Genomic DNA, 27,167 nt, shown 5'->3' with positions numbered 1-27,167 from the left:
TGTCCTGTTTGAAAGTGAAACTACTAAAAAAGACATAATTCATTGTTAATGCTCCCTTGAGACATTATGCAAGGGAAAAAATCAAAGATGCATCCATTATACTTTAAAATTCATATTTACCTTAAAACAGAATGAACGTTAGTGTTGGATCATTTTTTTAAATACTTAGCCCATATATTTTTACTACTCTGACAAATGTAAATATGAAACTGCTGGAGCATCAATTTATTGTAAGTCGATGTAAGCCACAATGTGGTTAATGTTGGTTCTCTCACATATACTAAGTTCCTGTTTTTTATCCGTCTTAGCTCTTATCAAGAACAAGGTCAGCCATAAAATAAATACCATATACATAAAAATATCTCATTGTAATGCAGTTTACTGTTCACTGCACTCTGATCATGGCATTAGATTACAAGATTTAAAAGTTGCAGTATAATTAACCTCTCTGGAGTTTGGAATTGTCAGGAAAGCAGCCGACTGATTCACAGCAGTTCTGTTCCTTACGTAGAAGATTGGGTCTTAATATGATGAAACCAGCAAAACAGGGATGTCAGATTGATGCATTATGGTACAGTTGAATTCTGAACATCCGTTGCATTGTGTATGTTTTTATAACTTGCATACTTGTTTTCAAGTTCCTTTGATGTGTGATTCCTCGTTGAATGTGAATGTCACTTATTTGGATATAATTTGGATTATAATTCCTATATTGTTATAATATTTTACTTCAGCATGTTTTTTTTAACTTTACTGTTTCAAAATACAGCTATATAACGGAGTGAGTCAATGGTGATAGAATATTTAAAAATTCTTTATGATTTTAGATACTGTGAAGCACAACATAGTCAGTTATAGTTCATTTGAAATACGCAAATCAGGATTCAACATGAGCAATGTGGCTGTACTCTACCACCACTACCACCTCTCAAAAATAAAGTATGATGCTTCGTAACTAACCTGCAGCATAATTCAGCGTTTTCAAGTTTGAAAAGTAAAAGCTATTCAAACACTTCTGCAGACTTCAGGATTTGAGGCCTAGAGTGCTAATATTTATTTTTAGGTTTCCTGTACCAAGAGAAATGTTGTGGTGACCTGAGAATCTATACTGTTAGGCAGTAAAACCATTTAATGAACATCGAACAACAACAAAAAGGTTCTTTCGAGCATACTAGCTTCAGGTCAACATTGTTAAACTAGTTTATTTTCAAAGAAAGAAAAAAAAAATATTACGAAACAAAAATAAAAAAGTAGCAGTCTTTTTACACTAGCAATTCATAACTTTATACAACCATTCAGTCTGCATTACAAGAAGAAATAGTTCTACATCTTTGTTTCTTTCATATTTTTGGTAAATCTGAATTATACACACAAATAACAAATACAGAAACTTGTTCACAATGCATATAGGCCAGGAAAAATGTCTTTCAGAGAATCCTCATTGGCAATATCTGTGTGTTAACACTGATTGCCTAGAACTGATAGTATTTCCTATGTGGAGGCCCGCAGCCTGGATGATTGATCTGTCTACAAATTTAATGCATCAAACAACTTCCGCCAGTGAATGAGCAGAACTGGCAGTTTTTGTCCATTAATGTTGTGAGCAGGGAGGTGAAGGTAGCCTTATATTTGTCCATTTTTGCTCCTACTGTTCCTTCTCTCCACTAGTCAATCGTACATCTCCTTTTAGCTGGCCAGAGGCCTTTAAAAAGTCTTCATTAAATGTACTATATTTCATACAATTTGTACAAATATATTCAAAGTTAATTTCCTTTTTTTCACAGTACAGGCCCCTGTTAGACAGGGTGAGAAGTCAGCAAAAGGTTAAAAAAATGGCTTATACACAAATGGAATCCAAATCCAGTGGCTGAGAATACATATACACCACAGTGAGCTCCATAAACAGTGACAACTGTTTCTGAGGAATGGAAGCCTTCAGGGGGCAGTATATTTTGAGTCTTGGGATTTTGTGTTTGAAAAATATACATACAAAGAAGGCTTGACTTTTTTTGTGTTTGTTTTTTTTTTGTTTTTTTTTGTTTGTTTGTTTTTTGCAATCAGTCTAACCCATAGCTGAGACCATACTGGAGGGATGATGAGGCGCGAATGACAAGCTTGATGTTGGGTGCATTGGCGTTGGTGTCGTCAGCATGTGACTGGAGTGAGTGAAAGGAGGAATGTGACCAATGGAGGACATGTGTCTGGATAGGGCAGCAGGGCTGAACGAGCTCTTGTCCATAAAACCCTTGGAGTAGTCATCCATACTGTCGTGGGACTTTTTGCTCTTCTTTGATTTGCTGGACATCTTTCGGTTTCTGGTTTGGATGCCTTCTTTTTTCATGGTCAATGGTCTATTGATCTGAAATAGAAAAAGGGCATGTGCTATTAGTAGTAGTACTAGTAGTAGTAGTAGTCGTAGTAGTAGTCATAGCTGGTTTTGTATTAATTATGTACGTATTTATTCATGTATTTATCTCCTCAACCCAGACCATGCTTCAGTTTAGCATGTTTAGAAACTGCTGCACCTGAGCCACATCAAGAGAAAAACATAATGGCTGTTCCTACTGTTATTACAAGCCATGTTTAAGTTACTTTCGCAACCATTTTAATAAGGGCTAATAACAAATTGTCAAGGGTACCAAGAGCCAGTTTACAATTTCACACAGTGCACAAAGATGTGTAATAGAGGTCCATTAGAGAATAAATCTAACTGCTCTATTGTGAAGGACCCCTATCCTCAGGAGTCATCCAAACCAAGCTGAATTCCAGCTCCCTCATGTTGGGCTAATTATTGTAGTCTGACGTTGCCAAAAGAGGCCTCAATGGCACAGGCACAGGACAAGGCAGCCATAGTGAGAGGAGTTCCTTGCCCACTTCTCTCCTGCGATTGGGCTGGTGGAAGTTTGGAAAGAGTATGTCATTGGATATATGTCTTTACAAAGCTATGGGCTATACCTTTAGAGGATCTATTAAGTACGGGCTGCAGAGGATCATGGATGTCATATGAAAAAAGATCAACCCACTGCTGTAAAAAATCCATTACAGCAATGCCTGCCACAACCAAGCAGGGGTCAGAATATCTAGATACTGTGCTGGCCACCCGCAGATTGATCTGCATCTACAGCTGCAAATCATACCACTGCCTTTGCAGCAGAATGGGTTATCACTCAAAAATATTCTTCCAGCTGCTTTTGAACATGTCGTTAGGCTCGGAAGAAAGGGCTCCTATTTTGCAGCCATGGACATTGTTTATGGAAATGTATGCTATTAAGAAAAAAATGGATGCAAACTAACCCAAAATGAAAGGAGCTTGTGCAGAATATATATTTTTAAAGAGAATCCAGTACCTGTCTTTGCTTTATTTCATAGCTATCCAATATTGTACACGTGCATTGTGTTCTCATTGGTGCACTAACAATTTAAAAAACAAACCTGTCTGGCAGGTTTAGAATGGAATGTGGTTTCATAATCTAGATACATAGGAGATGGCCTATTTGGAACTGTAGATTACGTTCAAATTGCTCCAAAGTTTTGGTTATTGTGGTTTCAATATGTGCTTTATGGATATCAAAAAGTAACTTTTCATTTGGAGAGCTGCAGAATTTATGCCTAGAACCTTTACAAATACTACGGAAAACATTTAAAATAACCATTTTTTTGCGAATAACCACTGCATGTAGATAAAATGTTTAAAAGTGCTTACATATTTTTTACTGATATAATCCCTCACAATGTATACATTAAAACACTAAGTTAAGAGACAAAGCCTAGTGTTTAATTTGAAGCAAACATATGCATGGCTGTCCCTATTCTAGAACAAAACAATTCCATATGAAAAACCAGCCTCGAAGCAAAATGCAAAACTAGTTGTGCTGACATACAACCCATTTAAACATTTAAATAGCTTTGTTTTCAAAAGAGTAAACAGACCAGTATGCCTTCTCAATAGTATATATCATTATATATATATATATAATCTATATATATATATATCTATATATATTATATTAGTATATATATATATATATATATATATATATATATATATATATATATATATTATATTAGTTGCAGTTCCTATTTAAGAAGCAATGTCAACACATTCATATTTAGTGGTTAGTTAAGTTAGTAAATGTCTTACTATATTAATGTAAAGGTAGCGGAATCTCTTACATTGTGCAATTTGAAGTAAAGCCCACAGGCATTACAGACTGGATCTCCATTGGCATTTCTCCGCCACAATGTGGTGGTGCTGGTCTGACAGTTTGCACAAGACGTCCCGGCCCTTCTGGCTGCAGACTGCAAAAATCAACAAAAAACAAAGTCGTCAAAGTATGCTTTAAAAATTAAGAACAATATAAAGATATACATACATAGTTTCAATATAACGATAACATGTACAATGACTATACAGATATCTCTAAATAAACCAACAGTTATTATTAATGCAATATTAAAATATCGTAAATAATGTAGAACATAATATTAAGTAAATGAAACGAGAATGATGCTGAAATGCTTCTGACGTCATGTGTACCTGTGATCAGAAATGCAAAGGTGTAAAAAAAAGACATCAAAGAAACGCTTTCTGGAACATGTATCTGCTCGATCTTTTGTATATTTATTTAGCCTACTAGTGTACTGCATTTAGAACTTTATGAATTATGCCGCGAGTATAATATAGTCCACATGAGTGTGTGTGTGTGTGTGTGTGTGTGTGTGTGTGTGTGTGTGTGTGTGTGTGTGTGTGTGCGCGCGCGCAAGCGCGCGCCATTTAGGGTTATGCTTAAACCATAAAAATACAGACATTACAAAACGAACAAAAAACAAGACTAAACTGCATTGCAATACATATTCAGAGACCTGCATGGATAAGTAAGCTACTAAACATGTAAATGTAACAAACATAACATAAGCATTGCATGGAGAGATTGCAAATTGAGCCACATTGCCACACGATCTTCCACCAGAAAAAAATTAAAATAAATAAAAAATACGCTCACGAATCGGTCAATATTACAGCGACCCAACTACGCTGATCTGTGACAATAAAAGACAATAAAAAATAAAAAAACATTGCCTAAAAATTACAAAAATCTTGCTGTTTGAAAAACAAAATTACTAGGAGTGATTCTGTTCAACGGGGGGGCTTTCTTATTCATCCATTTACAAAATAATTGAATGGTGATTATATTCGTTTTCTCAAAGAACACCCTCCCGTTCTGACTCTGCCCTCGTTGCATCGTGTTCTGATTTCTGTAACATTTTAATGTTTGGGCTCGGGAAGCCAGGATGTTGTTAAAAGGAGTTATCTTTGCGGCTCAGATATCCGGCAGCTTTTTCCTAGGAAGTCAGTTTTTCCCATTTGAGAAAAATTGAAGAAAGGGGATGCAGGCGGCCAAAATAGCAGCCCTGTGAACATTTCCCTGCCTAGAAAGATGACCCTTTTTAACGAGGCTATGAAAGATGGGAATTCCATTATGGCCCGCTCATTAATATCAGCTTTTTAAGGAATTTGACTATCGCGGTGTAATTTGTGCACCATGAAAACAAAACAAATGTTCTTACACTACAAACGCATCTCCCAGACGATTCTAGATATTGTGTAATTCTTTATTCTAACGCAATTGTTTATTTACAAATGTATGAATAATCTCCTTTTAAACAAAACATAGATAATACGCACTGAAGGTAACTTTTGATTTACCCTATATATGTATAGTACAAAACCTTACTTCAGTTTAAAATTAATATAAGTAATGAACAAATTAATATAAATAATGAACTGTAAAACTACGACTGCAGCTATCACTAATAATAATAATAATAATAATAATATAATAATAATAATAATAAATAATAATAATATCTATATTTGATGGACTGCATTGGCAATACACTTCCTGAAATTTATGTGAAGGTTTAAATAGTCAACAACCACCGCTGTTGGTGGCGACCTCACTTTATATATATTATTATTATTCTTAATAATAATAATAATAATAATAATAATAATAATAATAATAATGGAGTTTGCGTTCTGGAATGGCTTGTAGATTTAAAAAATAAATGTGAAAGACTGTATTACATTATCAACATATATGTTTAAAACAACTACAGAACTATAGCTAGAAGAAACGAGACCTTTAGTTGTCGTGCCAATTTCCTGCAGACACTTCTCCCTGGGTAGAGAAAGAGAAAGAAATTGTGTTTGATCAATATTGTCTAAACATACCAGCCTTCTCTTGGGTTTGATGAGGGGTCGGTTCTGGCCGTTCATTTTGTGATAGAGTCCGCAGGCGTTACACAAATAGTGGCCAGTGCCATCTCTCCTCCACAGAGGGGTTGACGTTGCTCCACAGTTTACACACTCTCTACCTTCTGAAATTAAAGATAATATATATATATATATATCTATATATATATATATATATATATATATATATATATATATATATATATATATATATATATATATATATAGAGAGAGAGAGAGAGAGAGAGAGAGAGAGAGAGAGAGAGAGAGAGAGAGAGAGAGAGAGAGAGAGAGAACGCATATGTGACTAGCAAAAGACAATCTATAGGACTTTATGGTTGTATTTTGCAGTCTCAAGCACAACAACTAGCAATGCAAAAACAAAATTACAACAAATGAAAAAAAAGCTTTTATATGAATGCCCATAAAAGGAATACACACCATTTCTGTTACATTCCTGTTGGAAGACATGTCTTAACTAATGTATTAGTAGTTCCCATTACTGTATTCATTATTCATTTTACCACCTTTTTTACAATATAGGAACAAGTTAAAACATATTTAATAGGTTATTTTGTAAACTGTTATGTGCTTAAGAAATTCAATTTAAACAAGCACTTTATTCTGACTCCTAGTAGACTCCCCAAACCTTTATCAGTTTCAGTGCAGCTTTGCAATATGAATATTTGCCAGACATGGCCTATGAAAGAAAATGAGCATCATTGCTATGGGAGATTGTGAACAAACTTCGTACAGACTCTTACAAGCATATAAGCAACAGATCTGAAAATGTCTTCAGAATTCTATTTGCACTAACAAGTACTTTTACATATTTTCACCAATGATTGCTCTGTATTGCTTCATTCTCTTTCAATTTCTGTCATGGTGTCATTGGATTGATGAAAAAATAGCATATATACCATTTATGATAAGAATATGTATAGTATACTCCCAATGTGATATAAACGTAGTTTGTCACCATATGTGTGTAATACGTGATTAATTCCAATAATTCTAAATCCAATTAAAAAACATTTTAAAAATGCAATATCTGTATAACTATTCTATTATTCAAATATGAGTTTATTTTATTTATTTTTTATTCATATACATTATTTAAAAAAAAAAACTTGTATCATTAACAATCAATCTGGCCATAAGAATATGGTTGTAATACGGGTCTCACTGATGTGTTAATTAATCGGGACATTGTTCGGGTATGGTTGTCTCTGATCTACACTAACTACTGAAACTGAAACAACAGGTTCAGGTTCAACATTCAGGTTGCCTTTTGAACTAATAACAATATTTGAAAGCATATACTATGCAATAGACACTATACGCTACGGGATGCATCCGCACATTAACCGCAAACTTAAACCGTTTATTTTCTATTTTATTTTATTATTTTAAGGTCGTTTGAGTCTCACTGTTAAGATAACATCAAAATACAACTGCAGTGAACTCTCGACAACTGTCCGTCTAAAGACGTATTCATTTTAATCTTTGTTAATTTGTGTTACTATATTATAAGACAAAAAGAATGCACTGCATGTTTTGTGTTGCGTAAAACGTTTTCCGGGTTTTGGTTTGCTAACCACATACCTGTCTTTTGAACACAACATTTAACATAGACCTACATTGTAGCAGCTCTTGAAGTGACCTATTTAATTATTACAGGTGTTTTTTGTTTTTTTTTTTTGGGGGGGGGGGGGGGGGGGGGGCGTTTATTGTTTGTAAACAAAATTTGCTAAATTGTAGGGTTTTTTGTTTGTTTGTTTGTTTGTTGTTTGTTTTTTTTTTAGTTGTAATATGATTTAAAAAAGAAAAAGAAAAACATTCAGCGAACGCTAGATTTAGGTGCACACAATACCAAGGTATAGCTGCGCCCTGTTTTTCAGAAAACCTACTAAAGCGTTTTTATACCTATACTTTCATCTTTCATTTATGTTTTCATTTATTTTAGCCTATTTAAATAATCGCTTCTTGGTCCATAACAAGGATACGTTTTTTTTTTTTTTTTTTTTTTTTTTCAGCTTTACCGCACTGTTTTTTGTGCTCATTATGTGCAGGTTTTTCCCTTTATCAATACAACCGCATCCGGACTCTATCAAAGTTTCTGGCTCTGGATAAACAATGCAACTGTCGCGTGCAGCAGTCCGAAAATAATTGGATTAGCTAAAACATATAAACTAAAAAGAGACAGCCTTGCTCACAGTCACAGTAAATGTCACACTGGAAAAGCCCTGAAAACTGATCTCATTTAGTGTTTACAACGTTCACGAAATCCTTCTTCATAACTGCCTATTCAGAAGCTGCCTTGTGGTAGAATAAACATTAGCCTTTTATTGCTGAAGAACCCGTTTATTATTATTTCTTTAATTTTGCTTAATGCTTTACTTATCTGCATTTTGTCCTGTGTGTAAATACCAAATATGTAAACTTTTTGAAGGCTGTTTGTTGAAAGAAGTTCTAGTACTGAAATCGATATCTATTGACAGCTATTATGCTGCTGTACCCAACAGATATTTTATAATCATAGCATGACGTTATGGTCTATTCTGTTTTGCTACAATTAGAAATTTCGACTTAAGTAAATCGGGACAGACATTTGTATTTTATCTGCATGCTTTGTATAACATAAGATTTCCATTTTAATTAACCATGGGGCTACATGAATCACCTCTTATTGATTTATTTTCCTAACACGCATGCATTATCAGTGGCAGTGCAGGTGTTTGCTACCTGGTTAGCCTACCAAATTCATGTAACCACATCCCAAATAATAATGGTTGACTTGCAAGATCACATATATAATTCCGCTAAAGCATGCAGCTACAGGGTACGCTTTGTATGGACTATATCGTGACAGATTTATTGTAATTTAAGGGGAAAAAAAACGGACGCCTACCTGAACAGGACCTTGTTTTTGGTCTTGTTTTGGAACCATAACTAGAAGATGACCCACCTATCAGGCTACTTGGTGGGAAGAGGCCAGGGCCGTACTCGGGGACATAGGATGGGTAAGTTGCGATAGGGTGATGAGCTGAGGATGCCCCCCCTCCTATTGAAGCCATGCTGTTCCTGCAGTGCGCTGACTCCAACTTCATCGTATCGGCTAGGGATACTTGGTACTTTATGCACTCTTTTTCTTCCTGACGACCAGAACTGTTAGAGCCTGCTGTAGAAATGGCTGAATCTGGGGAGACGTCTTTAGGGGGTGTCGGAGGAAAGGTGAAGAGGTGAGGACTGGAATGGCCCGCTGAAGAAGCTGAGGGATAAACTGAGAGCGCTCCTGGAGAACTGTGATGGAGCGAAGTCTTGGGGAATGGGCTCAGGTTCCAGGGGGAAGTGCTGTGGTGAGACGCTAAGGCTTTGCTTCCATCGAGCCAGGACAGGGAACCATGGATGAGTGGTGGACGACAAACTTGACTTCCTAAAATCAAACAAATTCAATAATGGTAGATTAGTGACATATTACTTGTGTTTCTTTTATATTTAAAAAGTGGAGTTACTTAACTAAATAGCAGTATTCATTTTAAACAAACTATACAAATATAATACAAAGGCAAACGAAATGATAGGGTTTCCAAAGGAGTTGCACAGTATTCTAGACAATACACTACTGGAGTATAATATTATGCATGATTACAATTCTACTATGAGGTAATATTGTGAATGAAACAGACAATTGAAGCAATACATATGAACACACTTGTAGCATCTCTTATTTACATTTCCTTTCTGAGAGCAAGTTACAGGCGTATGTGTAAACAAAAACAAAAAAAAAAAACGGTTTAAACTGAGCGGAAATAAAAAGTCGCTGATCGTTCTTGTATATTGCTAACCTTTCGCCGACTTCCTAAAAGGGATACATTAAATTTAGATACACATTTTTGAAATCTTTAGACAGCATGTGTACTTCAATTATACGTTTCTTGTAAATATGAATGTAACACTTACTGTGATATGCCAGGTTACATTCCATCATAAAATATAACACCGATTTTAAACAGATAAACATATATCCCGACGAAGGCTTCTTCTAACTGGCTTTGTTTTCACTTTAAATGCATTTTCAACAGCTTCTTCACTTAGACTAACACTACAAGTAACGTTTTTACAGGAGGTATTGGATTTAGAAAAGAGGTCACGAATCTGTCCCATCCAGGAAGTAGTATAAATTCAAGCAATAAGTCATACACATATGTTTCTTGTCTTTTAACAAATTGAATTCAGAGCAAATGTTGTTTTAGTGTTGCATCAACATTTGAACTGAGCTGTAGCGGAAACGAAATTGTGCGATGGTGTATTTACAAATTACAGTTAAAAGGACTCTCAATTAATGTTGCATTTCTCAAAGCCTATATCAGTGGTGCCAGTAATTCAAGCGAAGCCTACACGTAATATTCTTTTAAAATGTTAAATGCATGTTCACAACTTGCAGAAGAAAATCTGCTGATTTCAACAAAATCAGAACATGTCGCTGTCTCTTCATACTGAGTTTTTAATGTGGAGTTCAGTCACCTGATCCGAACCAATTATTTTGCCTGCCTGAATAAACACATTTCTGTACTTCCGCATATGTTTATTGTAACTATGCTGTACATTATTTGTAATACGGTATAAATAAATATATAACTAAACAAATAAATACATAAACTATAATAAACGATATATGGAAACTTCAGAAACGCCTAAAATAAGACAAATCCTAAAGGCAAAATTTCTATTTAAATACAAAGGGGTAGAAAGTAAAGTGCAAATGACACCAGTAATGTCACTTTGGATAAGATTTAATAATTTAACAAAAAGTTATCTTTAAAAAAAAAAAGAAAAATTATCCCAAACTTACCGTGCGGTGGAGGGTACCTCTGGACGGCCCTTACTGAGTTTCCATAATACGGGACGTGGTTGCCTTGTCCATCTATATTAAAAAGTACATCCACATCTTCTGCAAGAGGATATTGCGAGTGGTCCATGTATGAGTGACCCAGGCCGTGGTGATGAGAGTCTGGGTGTTGTCCGTTTAGTACCGCCGAGTGGTGGTGGCTCATCCACCGAGGCTGATCCGCACTTACTTCCATTCTAATACCAAACTTTCATACACAACAAAATGATAACAAGGCAAAGTGTATGAGTCCAGCGACGTGCAATGTTAAATCCACAGGTTTCTTCTTACAGGTAGACTGTCAATGATCACCTGGAAATAAAAGCAGAAACTTTGATAAGAACTTTACACCTGACCACCTATTTATTGATGTATTCGATCATACTGTTTTCGAGAAAGAAACTAAACAAATAAATGAATACCTTTGATGCAAATCACGTATTGGAAATCATTTTGGAAAACATAAATAGCATTTTAACAAATGAAATTGCAAAATAATGAATTTACCTTCCGCAGTTCTCCTTAGCACTTTGAAGTTTTGTTATTACTTTTTTGTTTTGTTTTGTTTTTGAAACTTAGCCTAAAATACACACACACACACACGCACACACACACACACGCACATACACACGCACACACACAAAACTGCAATTGCAACAACTAGTTGCTATGTCAAAAAGACCAACCGTGTTTGCAAGAGATGGGTAAATACAGTCTCACTGCGAGTGAAGCTGAAACTCAGTGACGATCAAATATGTGTGTTTATGTGTAGCAATCCCTCCCCCTCTCTTTCTCTCTCTCGCTCGCTCGCTCGCTCTGTTTTTTTTACAGTGAAGGCATTCTTTCAGGATGGCGCCAGGCGGCTCAATGCTCGCAGACAGCTGTGGCGCGACGCAACTTAAGGAGGGTCTACTAGTGTCATCAACAGAAGGGAGGAGCTTACTAACCGGCCTAATTAAATAAGGGGGCCAGAACCTGGAGACCACAGAATGCGACGAGTTTACCAACTTCTATTCAAAATACCTGTTATGTAGCTGAAGTGATCTGGCATTAATTAAAATGGAAGTAATTAGAACTACAGTGGTATTTTTTTTTAATCCATTATTTTTTGTAACAGAAAAAAAGTTGATTATTATTATTATTATTATTATTATTATTATTATTATTATTATTATTATTAAAGGCAATTTTGCAATTAACATTTATTGGTATATAGCCTAAGTATTATTTTGTGTTTCACGATCATGATTGTTGTAACTTAGACAACTTTGACTTGTTGTTATGTTAAAGAACAATGTAGCCTATTTATTGATAGACCTATTTAAAAACTATTATTATCTCGGAAATTTGTGAAATGAAAACAGCTTAGGTCTATGTTAATCCTTATATCAACTTGAGCTAAATACAAGATTAAAATATTCAGCTCATAAGCTAAATTAAATAATAAACCCTGCATATTAATTCTCCCCAGTTGGAATAGGCCGGATCATGTATATAATTAGGGGGGGGGGGGGGGGGGGGGGCGGCATAGGGCATTCGATACAGTTGAGTTATGTTGCTTGAAAGTTGTTTTATTATTTTGTTTTTATTATTATTATATTGAAGGTTATAGGAGGACGGCTAAAGTGTGTTGTTTTAAAATAGAGTGGACATTAAACAATTCAAACGCACCTATAAAACAAATAAAGATGCAATTACTTAATATAACCCATTTTGTATTTTTATGTCAAAAAGTGATTTTTGTTTAATTATTTTAAAGGACATGTATTTAATTTAAAAATAGCCAATGAAGCTATATACCAATTGTACAACAAATGTTGCGTTTTAGCGTTGAATAACTTTGTGTATACCTTATAGAATATGACATGGTGGTATACAGTACATTAACGGTACGTTTACATGTTGATTTAGAATTGGTTGTATCTTCAATGTACCTTTGTGACGTATAATAAGTGCATTTTATAGGCTACATAATGTCAACGTATAACACAATTTTAAAAAGCAATGGAAATAAAATATAGTGTTCTGCTGAATATACCACGCAATCACATTAAACTGTCTTAACAGTTCTCTACAAAATAGACACAGCGCTACATTTAAAATACACAATGATTGCCTGCAAACCTGAAACTAAGGTAACTCAGAAATCTAATTGTCAACTGAGACACACGGTATAGCTACCAGAATTTATTTTTTTTTTTCTTTTGAAAATTGAGACAGTGCGTCCCCTCGCGGTGACAGTCACATTATGCATGACCCGATACTCCGTGCTTTATGCTAGTAAATGGGATGGTACAAATACAAAAAAAAATGCTGACGGTTTTCTGTTAATTATTTTGGTGTAAGAGACTTAGAATATTGCTGATTTTTGTGCGCCACGGTAATGTTCTATATGACTGAGTATGACTTTCAATTTCGTATGGTGTATTACTGTTCTTTTTATTTGCCAATGTAATGGTGGCAGGTAGGCACATTGCCTTGTATTCTGGTATTATTCCACTTGATTGCTCTGTAATAGGGGGCCTGCCCTGTGAGGTGGTATTTAGTGTCTAATTCCCAGTTTGGCTGCCCCATGCTCCCGGATTGACAGTGTGTAATTGGGGAATAGGAGGCTGCTCTTTTGATGCTATGCAATGCACTGACATGGCCAGCCTTGCCGACGCCACTGGACGTGACGTCATCCTTAGAGTAAACAGCCAGGAAATTAAACTCAGAGAACACGATTTCTGGGGGGGGGGGGATACTACAAAACACGTTTAAAGAGACAGCATAGTGCATGTCAAGATTCTCTCATATTATGCAATGTTAGTATAGCGTGTTCAGTATCAGGTAATTTTACAGTAGTTCACAATATTAATAAACAAATAAACGGATAAATGAAACAGTCTACGGATAAATGGAACTGATAGCCTTGTTCTTAACTGGTAATATAGTGGACCAGTAGGCTAACCTGTTTTATGACATAATGACTATGATGCTCAGCGGCACTTATCAGCCTTTCCAAACATACTGTGATAACCTAATATGAATTATTAAAATATATATATATATATATATATATATATATATATATATATATATATATATATATATATATATATATATATATATATATATATATATATATACACACACAGAAAAGGGAAAACTGAGATTAAACTTGAATGGAAACAGTTGTACTGGCTGCATAGAGCGACGATTGAACAATCCAGCTGTCTTTGTCAAGCTGTCAGCGCAGTCGTGTAATTATCCCTTGAATAGTATTGAAGACTATTATCCAGCAAGTATAGCCTATTATAGGTGCTTCGAGGCAAAATCAGATGATAAATGTAAAATCCTGATTATGTTTGTGTCTCTCGACTTGGTTCTCATGCATGACACGGTACAGATATAATCGAACAAAAATATTGTAGCCTACAGATTTATGACTGTCAAAAAATTGTCCCCCTTAAAAATAGTTAGTTGTCACCTTTAATGCCTCCCACTGTCTCACAAAGCTACGTTGATTGATTGCTCTGAGAAGTAGGGACCCTTGTTTAGCTTATTAGTAAGAATATGGAAAAGGGAGTTTAATTTGGTTTGATTTTAACTGACTTGTCATTGATCTTAACGTTTTCATTTTTCCATCTGAGGAAAATAAAATGGCAACAAAAAATGCACTTTGACAATTTCCATGCGCACTATCACAGAGGCCGCCTACCGCAAGTAACACGTTTAGGCTACCTAATTCGTAAATGAACATAAAGCACACGGGGTTTTGCAGATTGTGGAAATAATCTGAGTCAGTGTTAAAGTTATCATGATCTGGAACATCGACCTGCCTATATGTGCCTACCAATTTATTGCCCTGAACAGAAGGGCCTACATTTCAACTGGATTTATTATTAGTCTTGGTAACTTGAGTATAACATATTAACATACAATCATAAAGCAATATCATTTAAATGTAAACGTTTATGAAGTACGTATTTTATTCACAAATACTTAAGTAAAATTATTTCCAATTTCTGAATGCATTTCTCAGTTTTAGTTCCAGTAGTATATAAGACTGATACCCGCGAGAAGCCAGTGAAGCTCGCAGTGTTCTGGGCAGATAAGACTGACTATCCTTAAATACCATTTAATTAAAGGGACCGCGGTTGGATTAGGTTACCTTTGACGGGTTTTGATTTTACAGTTTTGTTCTAATGGTACAGGTAAAGCTGTGTAAACAAACTCAGGCAGAAATCTTAGGGTTATTCAGAGGACGTGGCCCAGGACGGAGATCGAGAATCCTTCACTTTGTAACAACTCCAGTTTAAGGATGCATTGATTCTACCGCGAAATATATTTCTTAAATTGTACTTGTTGTGTAAAAATGAATGACTACAGTTGCGACACTAAAAAACGTTTTGATAAATGCTACCTAGAATTGGTAATACAATTAAAAAGAGTATGGATACGGAATTAAATGTTTGTTTCAAAAATGAAAAAGATTACATTTTTTAATATCAAAATCGAAACGGCGGACTGTTTTCTTAATAATGACGTGGTTATACTTCCTCAGAAACGGTTTTTTATGTGAACCAGTGGCCTTCATGTACAAATCAAAAGCTGTGAGAAAAATTTAATCTCCGTTTGTTTATTGCGTAGACTGAGACTGGTAGAACAGAAAGAAATACAACAGACTGACAAATTGCCTGAATGTAATTAAGGTTTCGCTGTCGATACATATAAGCTTGAGTCTGTAACACTTTAAACCGGGATTGCTTTCTGGGTTTACATATTATATTATTCGTAGTATACAATTACTACTAATAATACAATAATAGGGTCCTAATACTGTACCAGTAATAATATATACAAATGGTACATTTTTTAAAATAATTAATACAATTAATTTTATACCCACAGGCACTTAAATTCTAAGAAATTATAACGGAGGCGTGAATAATGTAATTCGATTGTTTATTCATCTAGGATCTCACTAAATGATGTGGATTTCTCAGAATCAGTTAAGTGTAGGTCTGCTGCTGCAAATGACATGCGCTAGTTTTACATATGAGCATATGTCTTTTATACTAGTAACAAGTTTTATATTTCTTATGTAAAACCCTTTGTCACTTGTTCGGAGCGATACGCGACAGAGGCCATTCTTATACAGCAAACGACATCATAAAGCCAGTTTTATGTCAGTTGCAAATTTGCCATAGTCTACTTGTGTAATTTTAATGAATGGAAATTCAATATGGAATAAAGTTTATAATTTTTGTGTACAACACTGTTTCGCTTATAGTATCACGGTATCATTCACATTTAAGGATCTTATAGTATTGACATATTATTCCCCTATAATAAAAAACCGAGTCGAATGTACATTCTGAATCTATTTCATTAGCAGTAGGCCTATTGCTATTATTATTATGGGTCTATACTCTTATTATTCTGAAGATTAAAGCTGTAGCTAATAGAATTTTTATTTTTTGTACCACTATGGGGAAAATGAAATCTTAATAAAATGTTATTCATACCAGACTATATTGTTTTAAATACTCCGGTAGGCATAGTACTTTTAACATGTCTGTAAGATAATAAAACATAGTACACCAATGAACAGGAAATGCTATGCGGTCTAATGGTTCAGTTGTGTGCGCAGCTTTCAAATAAAATCTGCACTGCATAAAGCTCTTTTCTGATGTCCTTGATTTCACATCCTTATCTTTAGCGGATAAACAGGTTACCTACTCCAAAATATTTTAAATGGGAAGTGTTCAGTTTCAAACCCGAGGTCCCTTTATGGCAGTCTAATCTGATCAATTTCACGCATTATAGGAATCAGCTATCCCTTGTGTTAATGGATCATTAAAACCCTGAAGAGTTAGGATATTTCAAGGGGAGTCTGTGTGTAAGGAAATTACACCCAGAAAAAGGGTACTGTCTGGGGTACACCTTGATAGACTCCGTTGGAAGTGAAAAGTTTAAAATACAGCTGTGCTGCGTCATTCAGCTGTGTCAACAGAAGATGAAAACAATCAGGTAAAGACAGTTTTGTGCTGCAAGCAATTCTTGGTTGTTAATTCTAAATATCAGTTGAGATTTTTTTTTTTTTTTTTTTTTTTTTTTTTTTTTTTTAAGATAGCATTTAAGAAATCGTTTGACTCAAATGCCTAACCTAAAATCCCAAAAGACTTGAGAAAGATATGTACAACACATGGCAACGTTGGGCAGCTGGCTATATATATATACGCTATATATATATATATATATATATATATATATATATATATATATATATATATATATATATTGTTAATTAAAATACAATGCATGAATCCTGACTCGATTTGCATTCAAAATCAATACATTTCCACACATATCTGCAATGACACAATGACGTTTTGTAATTGGACGCTGTACCTTTAAGGACCATAATTACTATTATTTGTAATAGCGGAAAGAGAGGGATAGAACAAAATAAGCTAAGCATTCACTAACCTGCAGAGTTGAGTTTGGAAGTGTTTTTGTTGAAGATCTAAGCAGTAATGATAGGCACATTGAAATGATGATGGCATTTAGAGACAAGGCAGAAGGAAAAAAATTAAAAAAAAAAAAATCTGGCGATCTGCCTCGTCAGCCCACAGACACAACCAACCAACCTTCTGTATTATTGATAGATCAGAGCTCTTCCGGGTTGGTGAAGGGTGCGGATCAAAAAAAAGCAAACATTCAGCATAGTCTATGCATGTACAAGATTATTCCATTGTGAGTCATTTTAATTCAAAACGATTTAAAAGACTGGCTGGATTTTTTAGCGGTTGTCGTCAAATTTGATGTTAAAGCGTTCTATACATAAAGTGAGAAAGCATGATGTAACTTGACATATTAATCTTAATGTTTAAGAATAGAAACGTTTACATCCAAGCCTTAATTTATTTTATTTTATGAATTTATTTTTTGTTACGAGCAAGGGTTCTTGCAACACGACTCCGCTTTCTGGACAATATGTGGGGTCAAAGGGTAGACTTATGAACATTGTTGGGTAAAGGATTTCTCTTATTAGGTGTTTATGAGTTCTTAAGGTTTCATGCATTCATCTGAACTGGTGTATAAAATAACCGCGTTTATCTAAACTACAGTAGATTTCAATGCAAAACGGATTCACCAAGTGTTAATATCAGAAAGTAGTATGATTATTGTGTTCTGTGGTTCCGATTCGTTTCTCACATTTGTTCAAGGAAATTAATGAATGTTTTCTTGCGGGATATGAAATTCAATGTTAATCGCCAGTTTGCATAGCAACCTCAATTGAAATATACAGGTCTATATATTATTATTATTATTATTATTATTATTATTATTATTATTATTATTAATTGAATGCTTTTGCTTTCATTTTTAAAATTAAATATTGGTAACATATACACCAAGTCCCTCACAGGAAGTTAATAAGATGCACGATTCATGGTGCAATTCTTTATCATTGTTAATATTGCGAGTGCGTTGTTTTAACTAAATGTTCATTTCCAATATGCAACATCTATAGTAGCATTACTTTTCTAAAGGTATTTTTCTGGACTAATGGAAAACTCCCATATGGATATAAGTCTGTCTGTATTTCCACGTATGTAATGTGAACTATTGACATCTTTGGCGATGTTACAGACAAGGTATATGGCACTATAATGTTGCTAATGAAAACGAAATCGTGAAGGCCATTTTTATTTATAAACTAATGTTTTTTTAAGAACGTCATATAACACATAGGCTACGTCTAAATGAATAAAATGCATATACTTCAGTCTACGGATAAGTACACCTCTTAGCAATACAAACGTGTTCCCAATTTCATTAGCACTTGGTCTGATAAAAACTAAATCCTCACGTATCTTTATTGAAAACATCCTATTTATGTTGTGGGCGTCTATTATTACTTAGTCAATTTATTATTTTAGGAATTATTCAACGAATGCTAATATGAATGTTAGCATCAACCCTTGGGAGGTTATTCAGATAGGTTTGCAGAACACCTTGTGTAGTTTTTGTTTTGTTTATTGAGGTGGGAATTTGGGTAAAAAAAAAATATCATTATATAATATAAAATACATCGTGTATTACTGTAGATTGTATACATTTCGTGTTTATATGCGTACGCTCATAACCTGGTTTACATAAATATATGCATAAAACAGCACATAAAACATGTTAGATTCACATAAACGTGTTGCATTATATGTTGTATTGCAGCATGTAAGAGATCGTTTTGAATACATTAAAACCCCTTTTCTGCTGACGTTAGAGCTTGCTATCTCTCTCATTGTACTTTGTCTCTCTGAATGGGGAATGTAAACTGATCGCACCCAGTTCTATCTTTGGAAAACAAATTCGATGAAGGTAATACATTAAAGATAATTAGGCGACAAACATCTCTTTATAAAATACACAAGCAATATGCCAAACTGCCCCTTATACATATTACATGACTTCTGTTTCCAGGGTAACGTGAGTTTGATTTAAAGAATTGGTATTTTAATTTCCGCTAATAGAATTATAGCATATCCAATGGACCTTAATAGAATAAGCTAATATCGACGCAGACAAGAGTAGACTATATAAAATGCTTAAGAAAACAAGTAATTATATAGGGGAAGGAGATATATATAGTATATATATATATATATATATATATATATATATATATATATATATATATATATATATATATATATATACATAAAATTTTATGCAAATAGCATTAAATAGCATTGCGATAATTTTGTAAATTCGTTTTAACGTTAAGTGGTTATAGGTAAATTCACATTGAGTCATGTATGGATAAAACTCATACCTTGGCTGAATAAAGAGACGTGTATCGTTGACGCGTTGAACTGAATCGGATTATGAGGTTTGGTTTGTTTTCAGCAGCCGTGATTGTAATTGTTTTTAATCTAATTCGGTATTTTTGTTGGTTTGGGTTATCTTATATTCCTTGCTGTAGACCTCAGTTAACCGAAGAAGAGTGGTTTCACTGGTAGGTTATTCATAAACTGTACAGCAATGTGCCCTAATAAATAAATAAATAAATAATAATTAAAAAACGCGGGGATTTTAACATAACCAAATATAAACAATGTTTTTTTTTTAGTTTGTTTTGTTTTCATTAGGGGAATTTTGTATATTTTTGCAAAGTTGTAATAGTCCTCTGTGGTGTGTCATCGTCTCAGTATTTTCACCTGATCCCTGTGCATTGATCATTATCCAATAACCGAATCTATTTTATTAACGTCATTATTGACCCCTCACTGCAAGATTGAAACCAACTATCTATTCTTATCTTTGACTTCCTGTTTTCCAGTTAATTGGGTATATTCTTAATACTAATATGTTCTTCTATACAAAAAATGAAATCGCTATTTTAAACAAATACTGCCATGTGATCATTTTATGTGCGTTTTACCACATGACATACCACAGAGAGACTGCTGTATGTAAAACCCGTGTGAGCTTGCAAGTGTTAATTAAATCTTGCCTTGCAGACTGTAATAATCGAGGCGATTTTTCATCTGGGTGCTTACGTGCTGGCTAGTATTTTATGGCGTTTTCTTCCTCTGACTTTATTTTAAAATATTAGGCGAGGTGGAGAATAATAAACGACTCTCCCCTTATCTGCGCTGCTCACATATCCAGGATCAGAGAAGCTGATTAAGAAAGAAGTCAGAGCCAAAGTCGGATTCATAATGATTTGGAATAATGAATCCTTATCTCTGCTTTCCAGATTATCAGCCTTTCAACTCGCAATGTTTTGTTACATGGGATAATTTATTGCATCTAATATATCAGAATGAATCTGATGGTAGCAAGTGATGGCCAATGTTGTGAGAAAATGCCCTTATTTTTTATCCTAGGGCGGTGAAATGCCTTTACGATTTTTAATTGGTAAAATATAAGGGGATCTGATAAAACACAGGGTATAATCTTGCCTTCTAGTGCTCCGCCATACTGCTCTATAATTAGTGTGTCAATTTCAACCTGAAATTAACAAGATCGACCTGCAACTGCTGCTTATTTTAAGCTGCGAGATCCTAATTTCGCATGATTTATTTTTCAGGAAGAAGAGATAATTAATCATAAACATTGGAAACAGTGCAGCAATACTGAGATAAAAAAAAAAAATGCATCTGAGAAGATTCCATGGAGCTAATTCGTTTTCCCCTGAACATGTCTACGACTTTAATTTTCTATGATACATTTTGAGGAAAATATAATTTATCATAAAGTTAGTACATTAGACATGTTGTTTTACATGAAAGTAATTACTTTAGATGATATATATATTATATATAGTATATATCTAATATATTATATATATATATATATATATATATATAGTTATATAGTTCTAGATCTTGTAACACCTTATTGCAACGTGGATATCCACGTATAGGGCATTTGTTTTTTTTTTTTTTTTGTTAAAAAAATAAATTGAAATATATTATTATTACGTGTTAAATAATTTCCAGGATTTTAGTTAGCTCACAAAAAACACATTTACTGATTTTGAAACCTTGGTAAATGATGATGGTGGTTAACAGGATGCCAGAACCACATTTATATCCTACCCACGCAATGTATTAAACCGACTATCTGACAACTACATCTGTATTAAATACAATAATGTAAAATGTGCTTTATGCACAGTTTAAAATGAAATGCAATGTAGGCTAACTTCACAAAAAAAAAGGATGAGTTAATTTGAGCAAATAACTCCACATTGTTTTGATTCATTCGATCTAATCATACACGTTGAATCCTAAAACAATAATGATACATCGAGGGGAAAGGATAATAATAATAATAATAATAATAATAATAATAATAATAATAATAATAATAATAATAATAATAATAATAATAATAATTCAGATCAATATTCAAGTGAGTCGTCCTAACGTGTGACTTGCCACTTGAACACACTTGGAGCATTTTCTATGCACTGGCACCCGGTGTTTCAAAATTATCTGCACGTTTAACTTGGCTCGCTCTCATCTCTGCCGTGATAAATGTACATTATATTTGCAGCTTTAATTAGCTGATGTGCATCTTTGTCTTTAATTTATATTCTCATTACATTTACTTTTTTTTTATTATTTCTTAGGACGTCTCCTGTGTGATCTGTCATTTTCCAATGTCCTGGCAGTGCATTCCAGATTGTATCTATTTATTGAAATATGAGTAATTAAAAAAAAAAAAAAAAAAAAAAAACAACAAACTATAAATGTTATGAGAATTATATAAGTGTTACGTATTATAATTTCACACATGATATGTTTGTTTCAGGGTTTTATTTTCTAACCATATAAATAACCATGCACAGGTGTTGTAATAGGGCAGCTCTTGTGGCAGGAAACAATTTTGACTTGGTATGAATGTATTTAGAACACAAAACACTTTCGTGGAAACACATTTCTTATAATGGCGGCTACAAGGTTTCCTTGGTATTAGACTACAAATCCCATAACTGTATTTTGGTTCAAGGATCAAAGTGCTATGGTAATAATTCCGAGTAGGGCGTACGCTGTAATTCAGATTCAAAGATTTTTTTTTTTTTTTTTTTTTTTTCCAAACTGGATAATAATGAACCGAATAAAAAGTTGATGTAATTTCCTGGAGTTTGACGTTGAAGGATTGCATTCCCCCTTCTTCACCTTACTCCTCGCTCACCTTGGCTTTCATGGCTTTGACAAAGGGTTAACTTAAGAAAATAAGTTTCATTTTAAATATCTGACTATTTAGAATTTTACTATGTTCATTTTAACACATTGCATGCATGCATACATACATACATACATATATACATACATACTAATAAGAACACTGTCAATTTCAAGTGGACTTACCCTGTCCACATTTAAACGCAGTGTAATTTCAAGAAAATTCATATTTCTTTCTTTTTTAATAGCTGTTTTTTTTTTTTTATATATCGTGTTTGTTTGTTTTCTCCAACCTTTATTACAAATCGTTTTTTTCCCCTCCCGAATGTTATTCATTTATTTCATTTGAGAATTCATTACAGTATTATAAGAGGGGTCTTTAAGCTGCTTAGTGAATGACTGAGATCTGGAGTGGACGAAAGAAAGAAAAAAGAAAGACCCGATTTTCACTGCAATTTCGGGAACAAATAGCTAACATTTAACGTTTACACCCTGCCTGGCGACGTTCTGGCGCTCCAAGCACTACTGAGCTGGGCTATAATGTCCAAAAAGACTTTAGAGAGTGCAACTTTCCAGCTATCAGGTTTTCCTGATCGTCTCCTTTCACAGGGCTTTGGTTTCAGGCCGGGCTTGTTCGTGTTCTGCTTTACTGCTGCGAGCTCCTAAATGAGTGTCAAAGAGGCAAATATCAAATAGCATAGGGGTCAAGCCGATTTGGTTAACTCTTTCTGTTTGTATTCTACCTTGAGCTTCACCAGCCTTCCAGGGTGTTAAGGGATGTGTGTTAAATACTTACACAGTCCTGTAATTGAAAAGAGTAACTGAATCCTACTTTGTATTTCAGTTATCGTTATTACACCATAACTGAGTGATGCTGCAAGTGGGGTCCATTTAATGCAACCCACACTGACAGCTTTAGTGATCCCTTAAATATGTGATCCATGGGCTACAGCGGGCTGCATTGAACTGGAAGCTCTTCTGGGGATTTCTAAGGCCTGTTTTCGCTTACAGAAATCACAGTGCACATAATTGACATCTTAAGGGTGAAATAGCTAGACAACGTGAAAAGACGAACGTTGATATTCAGAAACGTATCACAAATAATAACTTACAATAGCATTATATGTATATTTACTTATTTCGCGTCAATTGTTTTTAAAACAATTTGTCATGAAATTTGAGGTATTGATTTGCACAAACAATGACCAAATGATAACATTGTTAGAGAAATCCAATTTAAACGGCATTAGAACCACACTTACCAACATTTAACATCATTTTATTCCAAATATACATGGACAGAATGCAAAACTGACTGCTGAAAATAAATAGCTATTCCATTATGACCCCTGGATTTGCTTATGAAGTCAAAATCTGTATGATGTGTTAAAGCACCTTTCTTAATATATACTGCGGTAGCCAAATGTATGCTTGCGTTTCAGAATACAATTTCTTCTTTTTTTAAGATTTTCCTAGCTGTTTTCTGATTGACATGCTGTCCCTGGGATCATGTTTTAATCCTTTCTTCACTCCAGCCTTTTCATAACTCATTTCTCTCAGCTAGATGGGGACTCTGATGGTTGCTAAGGAGACGGTGATAGCACTAAGCCATTGCCATGTCTGCAAGGAGACCATTATTCCGCATGCATAGCCCATTTTCAACAGAGGTCGACACAAAGTCATCCACAACACAGCACACATTTATGACACTTTTTTGTATTCCTTTGCATAGAACTAGAATACGTGGATTTATTTCCAATACAATATTTCTTAACATTTTACCCATGCACATCAGCATCTTATGACGTCGTTGGGAAGAAACAAGCATAGAACGCGTTACTGGACTTAACTAATGCCCTTTAATGTGTTTTACTTTTGTTAAAGCAATAAATGCGTGGACATACCGTTCAAACAGACTACACAAACCATACATACTCGTTAGCACTTATAGAAGAATCTGAAACGTGAATGAATAATAGCCCATTATTTTATGTTTAAAAAAAAAAAAAAAGTCTGACTGTGGAATTGGGTATTTAAAATATATACTCTGAACAGGTGCAACCTGACAAGAAATTATATAATATGCAATTCGATTTGGTTCTATATCTTTTAATTTATCTATCTATATAATATATATAGATATATATATCAGCTATAGTATATATATATATATATATAGAGAGAGAGAGAGAGAGAGAGAGAGAGAGAGAGAGAGAGAGAGAGAGAGAGAGAGAGAGAGAGAGAGAGACGGAAATGTTATATTTATACAGTGAGTCAATGATACCATGATTGTGTATATTTACCATTATTCACGGATCTAAAGCGCTGCTATTTTCTTTGATGCACCCTTTAGTTGATATGGGTGCTTTCCATTTATTGCAGTCCATACTGCAGAGCTATTTGCTTTCCAGTTACAATGCGACACCAAAACAGCAGTACTTGCATGGGTATTTAATTTAGGTATAAAAATAACGAAGATTGTCCAAAAAACGAGAAAGAGGCGGGACACAGTGATTGACATTGTCAAAACCGGTAATGCGGATACGTCTTTGGTTACATAATTTCGGTTATTCAACATTTTACTAGGAAAGGTTTGAAACTGCTTATTTGCTAATTCAATTAAAAAACACTTTTCCTCCAGGTTTGATTGATTACGCAGTCACCCCTTGGATATAGTGTAATTGTTTTGCGCATGGAGAGGAAAACACGTTTTGAATTGATTTCTGATGTAATTTTACCAGGTGCCAATTATACATCCTTACTAATTGCCCTTGAAAGAGTGCTATTTATTTTTATAAATAGGACACTTCAATTTCGAAACCAGGCTTCTCAGTCTTTCACAGTATAGTTATCAATCAAGCAATCTAACCCTAACCTAGCCAAACAAATGTGTGTGACATAATAGCATTTCAAATGAAACAACATCGCTTTGATACACTGAAAAATGGGAAGACAGAAATTTTTCATACGAACTAGTTATTTTAGTAACTTTAATTTTGAGGCAAGCAGTGTTCGCACATGCGTTGTATAAACAATTAAAATATTTTAAGAATGTAACCCAGTATTTAAAAAAAAAAAAAAGTTTACCTTTTTTTGAAGAAGAAGAGAGGATTTTCAGTACATGAAGTCAAAAAGTAATTTATCAAAAATAGAACTCTTCTGTAACTTGCAATGTCCAAATACCACAAACAACAACTGTTATACTGCGTGGTATTATAGCAATTGAATGTTACTCCATTCACATTCATAGACTATTGTAGTTAGTCCACCAATAGCTGATTAGCTAATGAGCCCCTTTTAGTAGAGTTAAACGTTAATCGATCAAATCAGCAGGTTCTGGACTACATGTAGCACATATTCCACAAACATTTATTGTAAATAAGCAAACGAACAATCAACTAAATCAATACACAAATTAGCAAAACTCTAGTTGCTGGCTTCTTTGTTCTTGGTGAAGTCATACGTGCAATTGTTTCCAAAGTTGTACTTGCTGTTCTGCATGACCCAACAGGACTCGCATTCATAGTCGTTGTGAAGTTTATACAGTCCGTATAACCAAAAGATACAGTTTCAGAATAAGGATAGCAAATGTGTCTACAAAAACTATAAAAAGTAAACAAGTGGAACTTGTAAACAGGTCACTGTTGCAGCTGTATATTTGCAGCTTACATTGTGTCAGCCAATATCAAGTTACTTGTCAGAATAAATTCAAAATAATTTGTCAACAAAGGCACTTTGTTTAATGCAAATGTATTATGGTAACTTGCATTTTATTGATTCAACAGTAACCATATATCATGTGATTTGTTTGTTTTTTTTAGCAATTTTAGTGTTCAGATACATCTCACAATTTCTGTACCGAACGCGAAAATATTACCTTGTGTTCGTTACAGGTATCTATATAATCCTTGTCCCAAATGAGAGACCATCCATATATCTTCCTTGATAAAGGGTGCTGTGTAGTAAATGATGATGTTTAGTACAACCCGATAGTGGTTTGTTAACAAGTAGATAAAATATCAGCGAGATACATTTGTTTCGCTAGATATCTGAATGGCCGCTTTGATGCATGTTCATGACATGGTAGTTAGTTTTATATATATATATATATATATATAGATATATATATATATATACTATATATATATATATATATATATATACTGTCTACATCCGTGATGACAGATGTGTCCAGCCTGGGCAGCTCCTCCTCTATGCTGAAAATGTACCTGGCAGCTATATCTGCATACCACGTCCACATAGACTCAGTATCCCCAGGCGCCCATATTCTGGTAACCCGTTTTATAAAGGGTGCTCGGTGACTGCGTCCCTC

At 34.2% G+C, this 27,167-nt stretch overlaps 1 protein-coding gene across 6 annotated transcripts; it reads right to left on the bottom strand.

Annotated features, from left to right (window-relative positions):
* Window positions 1-1,176: 1,176 nt before the first annotated feature.
* LOC121318264 (transcription factor GATA-3-like) lies at window positions 1,177-11,789 on the bottom strand. 6 transcript variants are annotated; one of them, XM_041254742.1, is made up of 6 exons: window positions 11,655-11,789; window positions 11,112-11,459; window positions 9,168-9,692; window positions 6,145-6,182; window positions 4,174-4,299; window positions 1,177-2,359 (listed from the first exon to the last, which is right to left on the bottom strand). In XM_041254742.1, exons 2-6 carry the CDS (start codon window positions 11,341-11,343, stop codon window positions 2,063-2,065), a joined length of 1,218 nt encoding a protein of 405 aa, XP_041110676.1. In that variant the 5' UTR covers window positions 11,344-11,459; window positions 11,655-11,789; the 3' UTR covers window positions 1,177-2,062. The 6 variants fall into 6 exon arrangements, with proteins under 6 accessions (XP_041110676.1, XP_041110673.1, XP_041110678.1 ...); XM_041254739.1 differs by lacking the exon at window positions 6,145-6,182 and adding an exon at window positions 6,236-6,378 and having other exon boundaries at window positions 11,655-11,788; XM_041254744.1 differs by having other exon boundaries at window positions 9,225-9,692; window positions 11,655-11,788.
* Between the last annotated feature and the right edge of the window lie 15,378 nt (window positions 11,790-27,167).

This window comes from Polyodon spathula, chromosome 7, assembly GCF_017654505.1.
Source record: "Polyodon spathula isolate WHYD16114869_AA chromosome 7, ASM1765450v1, whole genome shotgun sequence".
Classification (NCBI taxonomy): Eukaryota; Metazoa; Chordata; class Actinopteri; order Acipenseriformes; family Polyodontidae; genus Polyodon; species Polyodon spathula.
The sequence above is the reverse complement of the archived record's forward strand: the minus strand, read 5'-3'. Positions and strand labels throughout refer to the sequence as shown.

Excerpts from the sequence above, each read along its gene's own strand:
- LOC121318264 (XM_041254738.1), bottom strand. The coding sequence starts at position 11,343 with ATGGAAGTAAGTGCGGATCAGCCTCGGTGGATGAGCCACCACCACTCG. Across the intron at positions 6,382-9,167 it reads AAAAACAAGGTCCTGTTCAG|AAGGTAGAGAGTGTGTAAAC; the intron begins GTAGGCGTCCGT and ends CTTTAATTTCAG. Across the intron at positions 2,360-4,173 it reads TTTACTTCAAATTGCACAAT|ATCAATAGACCATTGACCAT; the intron begins GTAAGAGATTCC and ends TTTCTATTTCAG.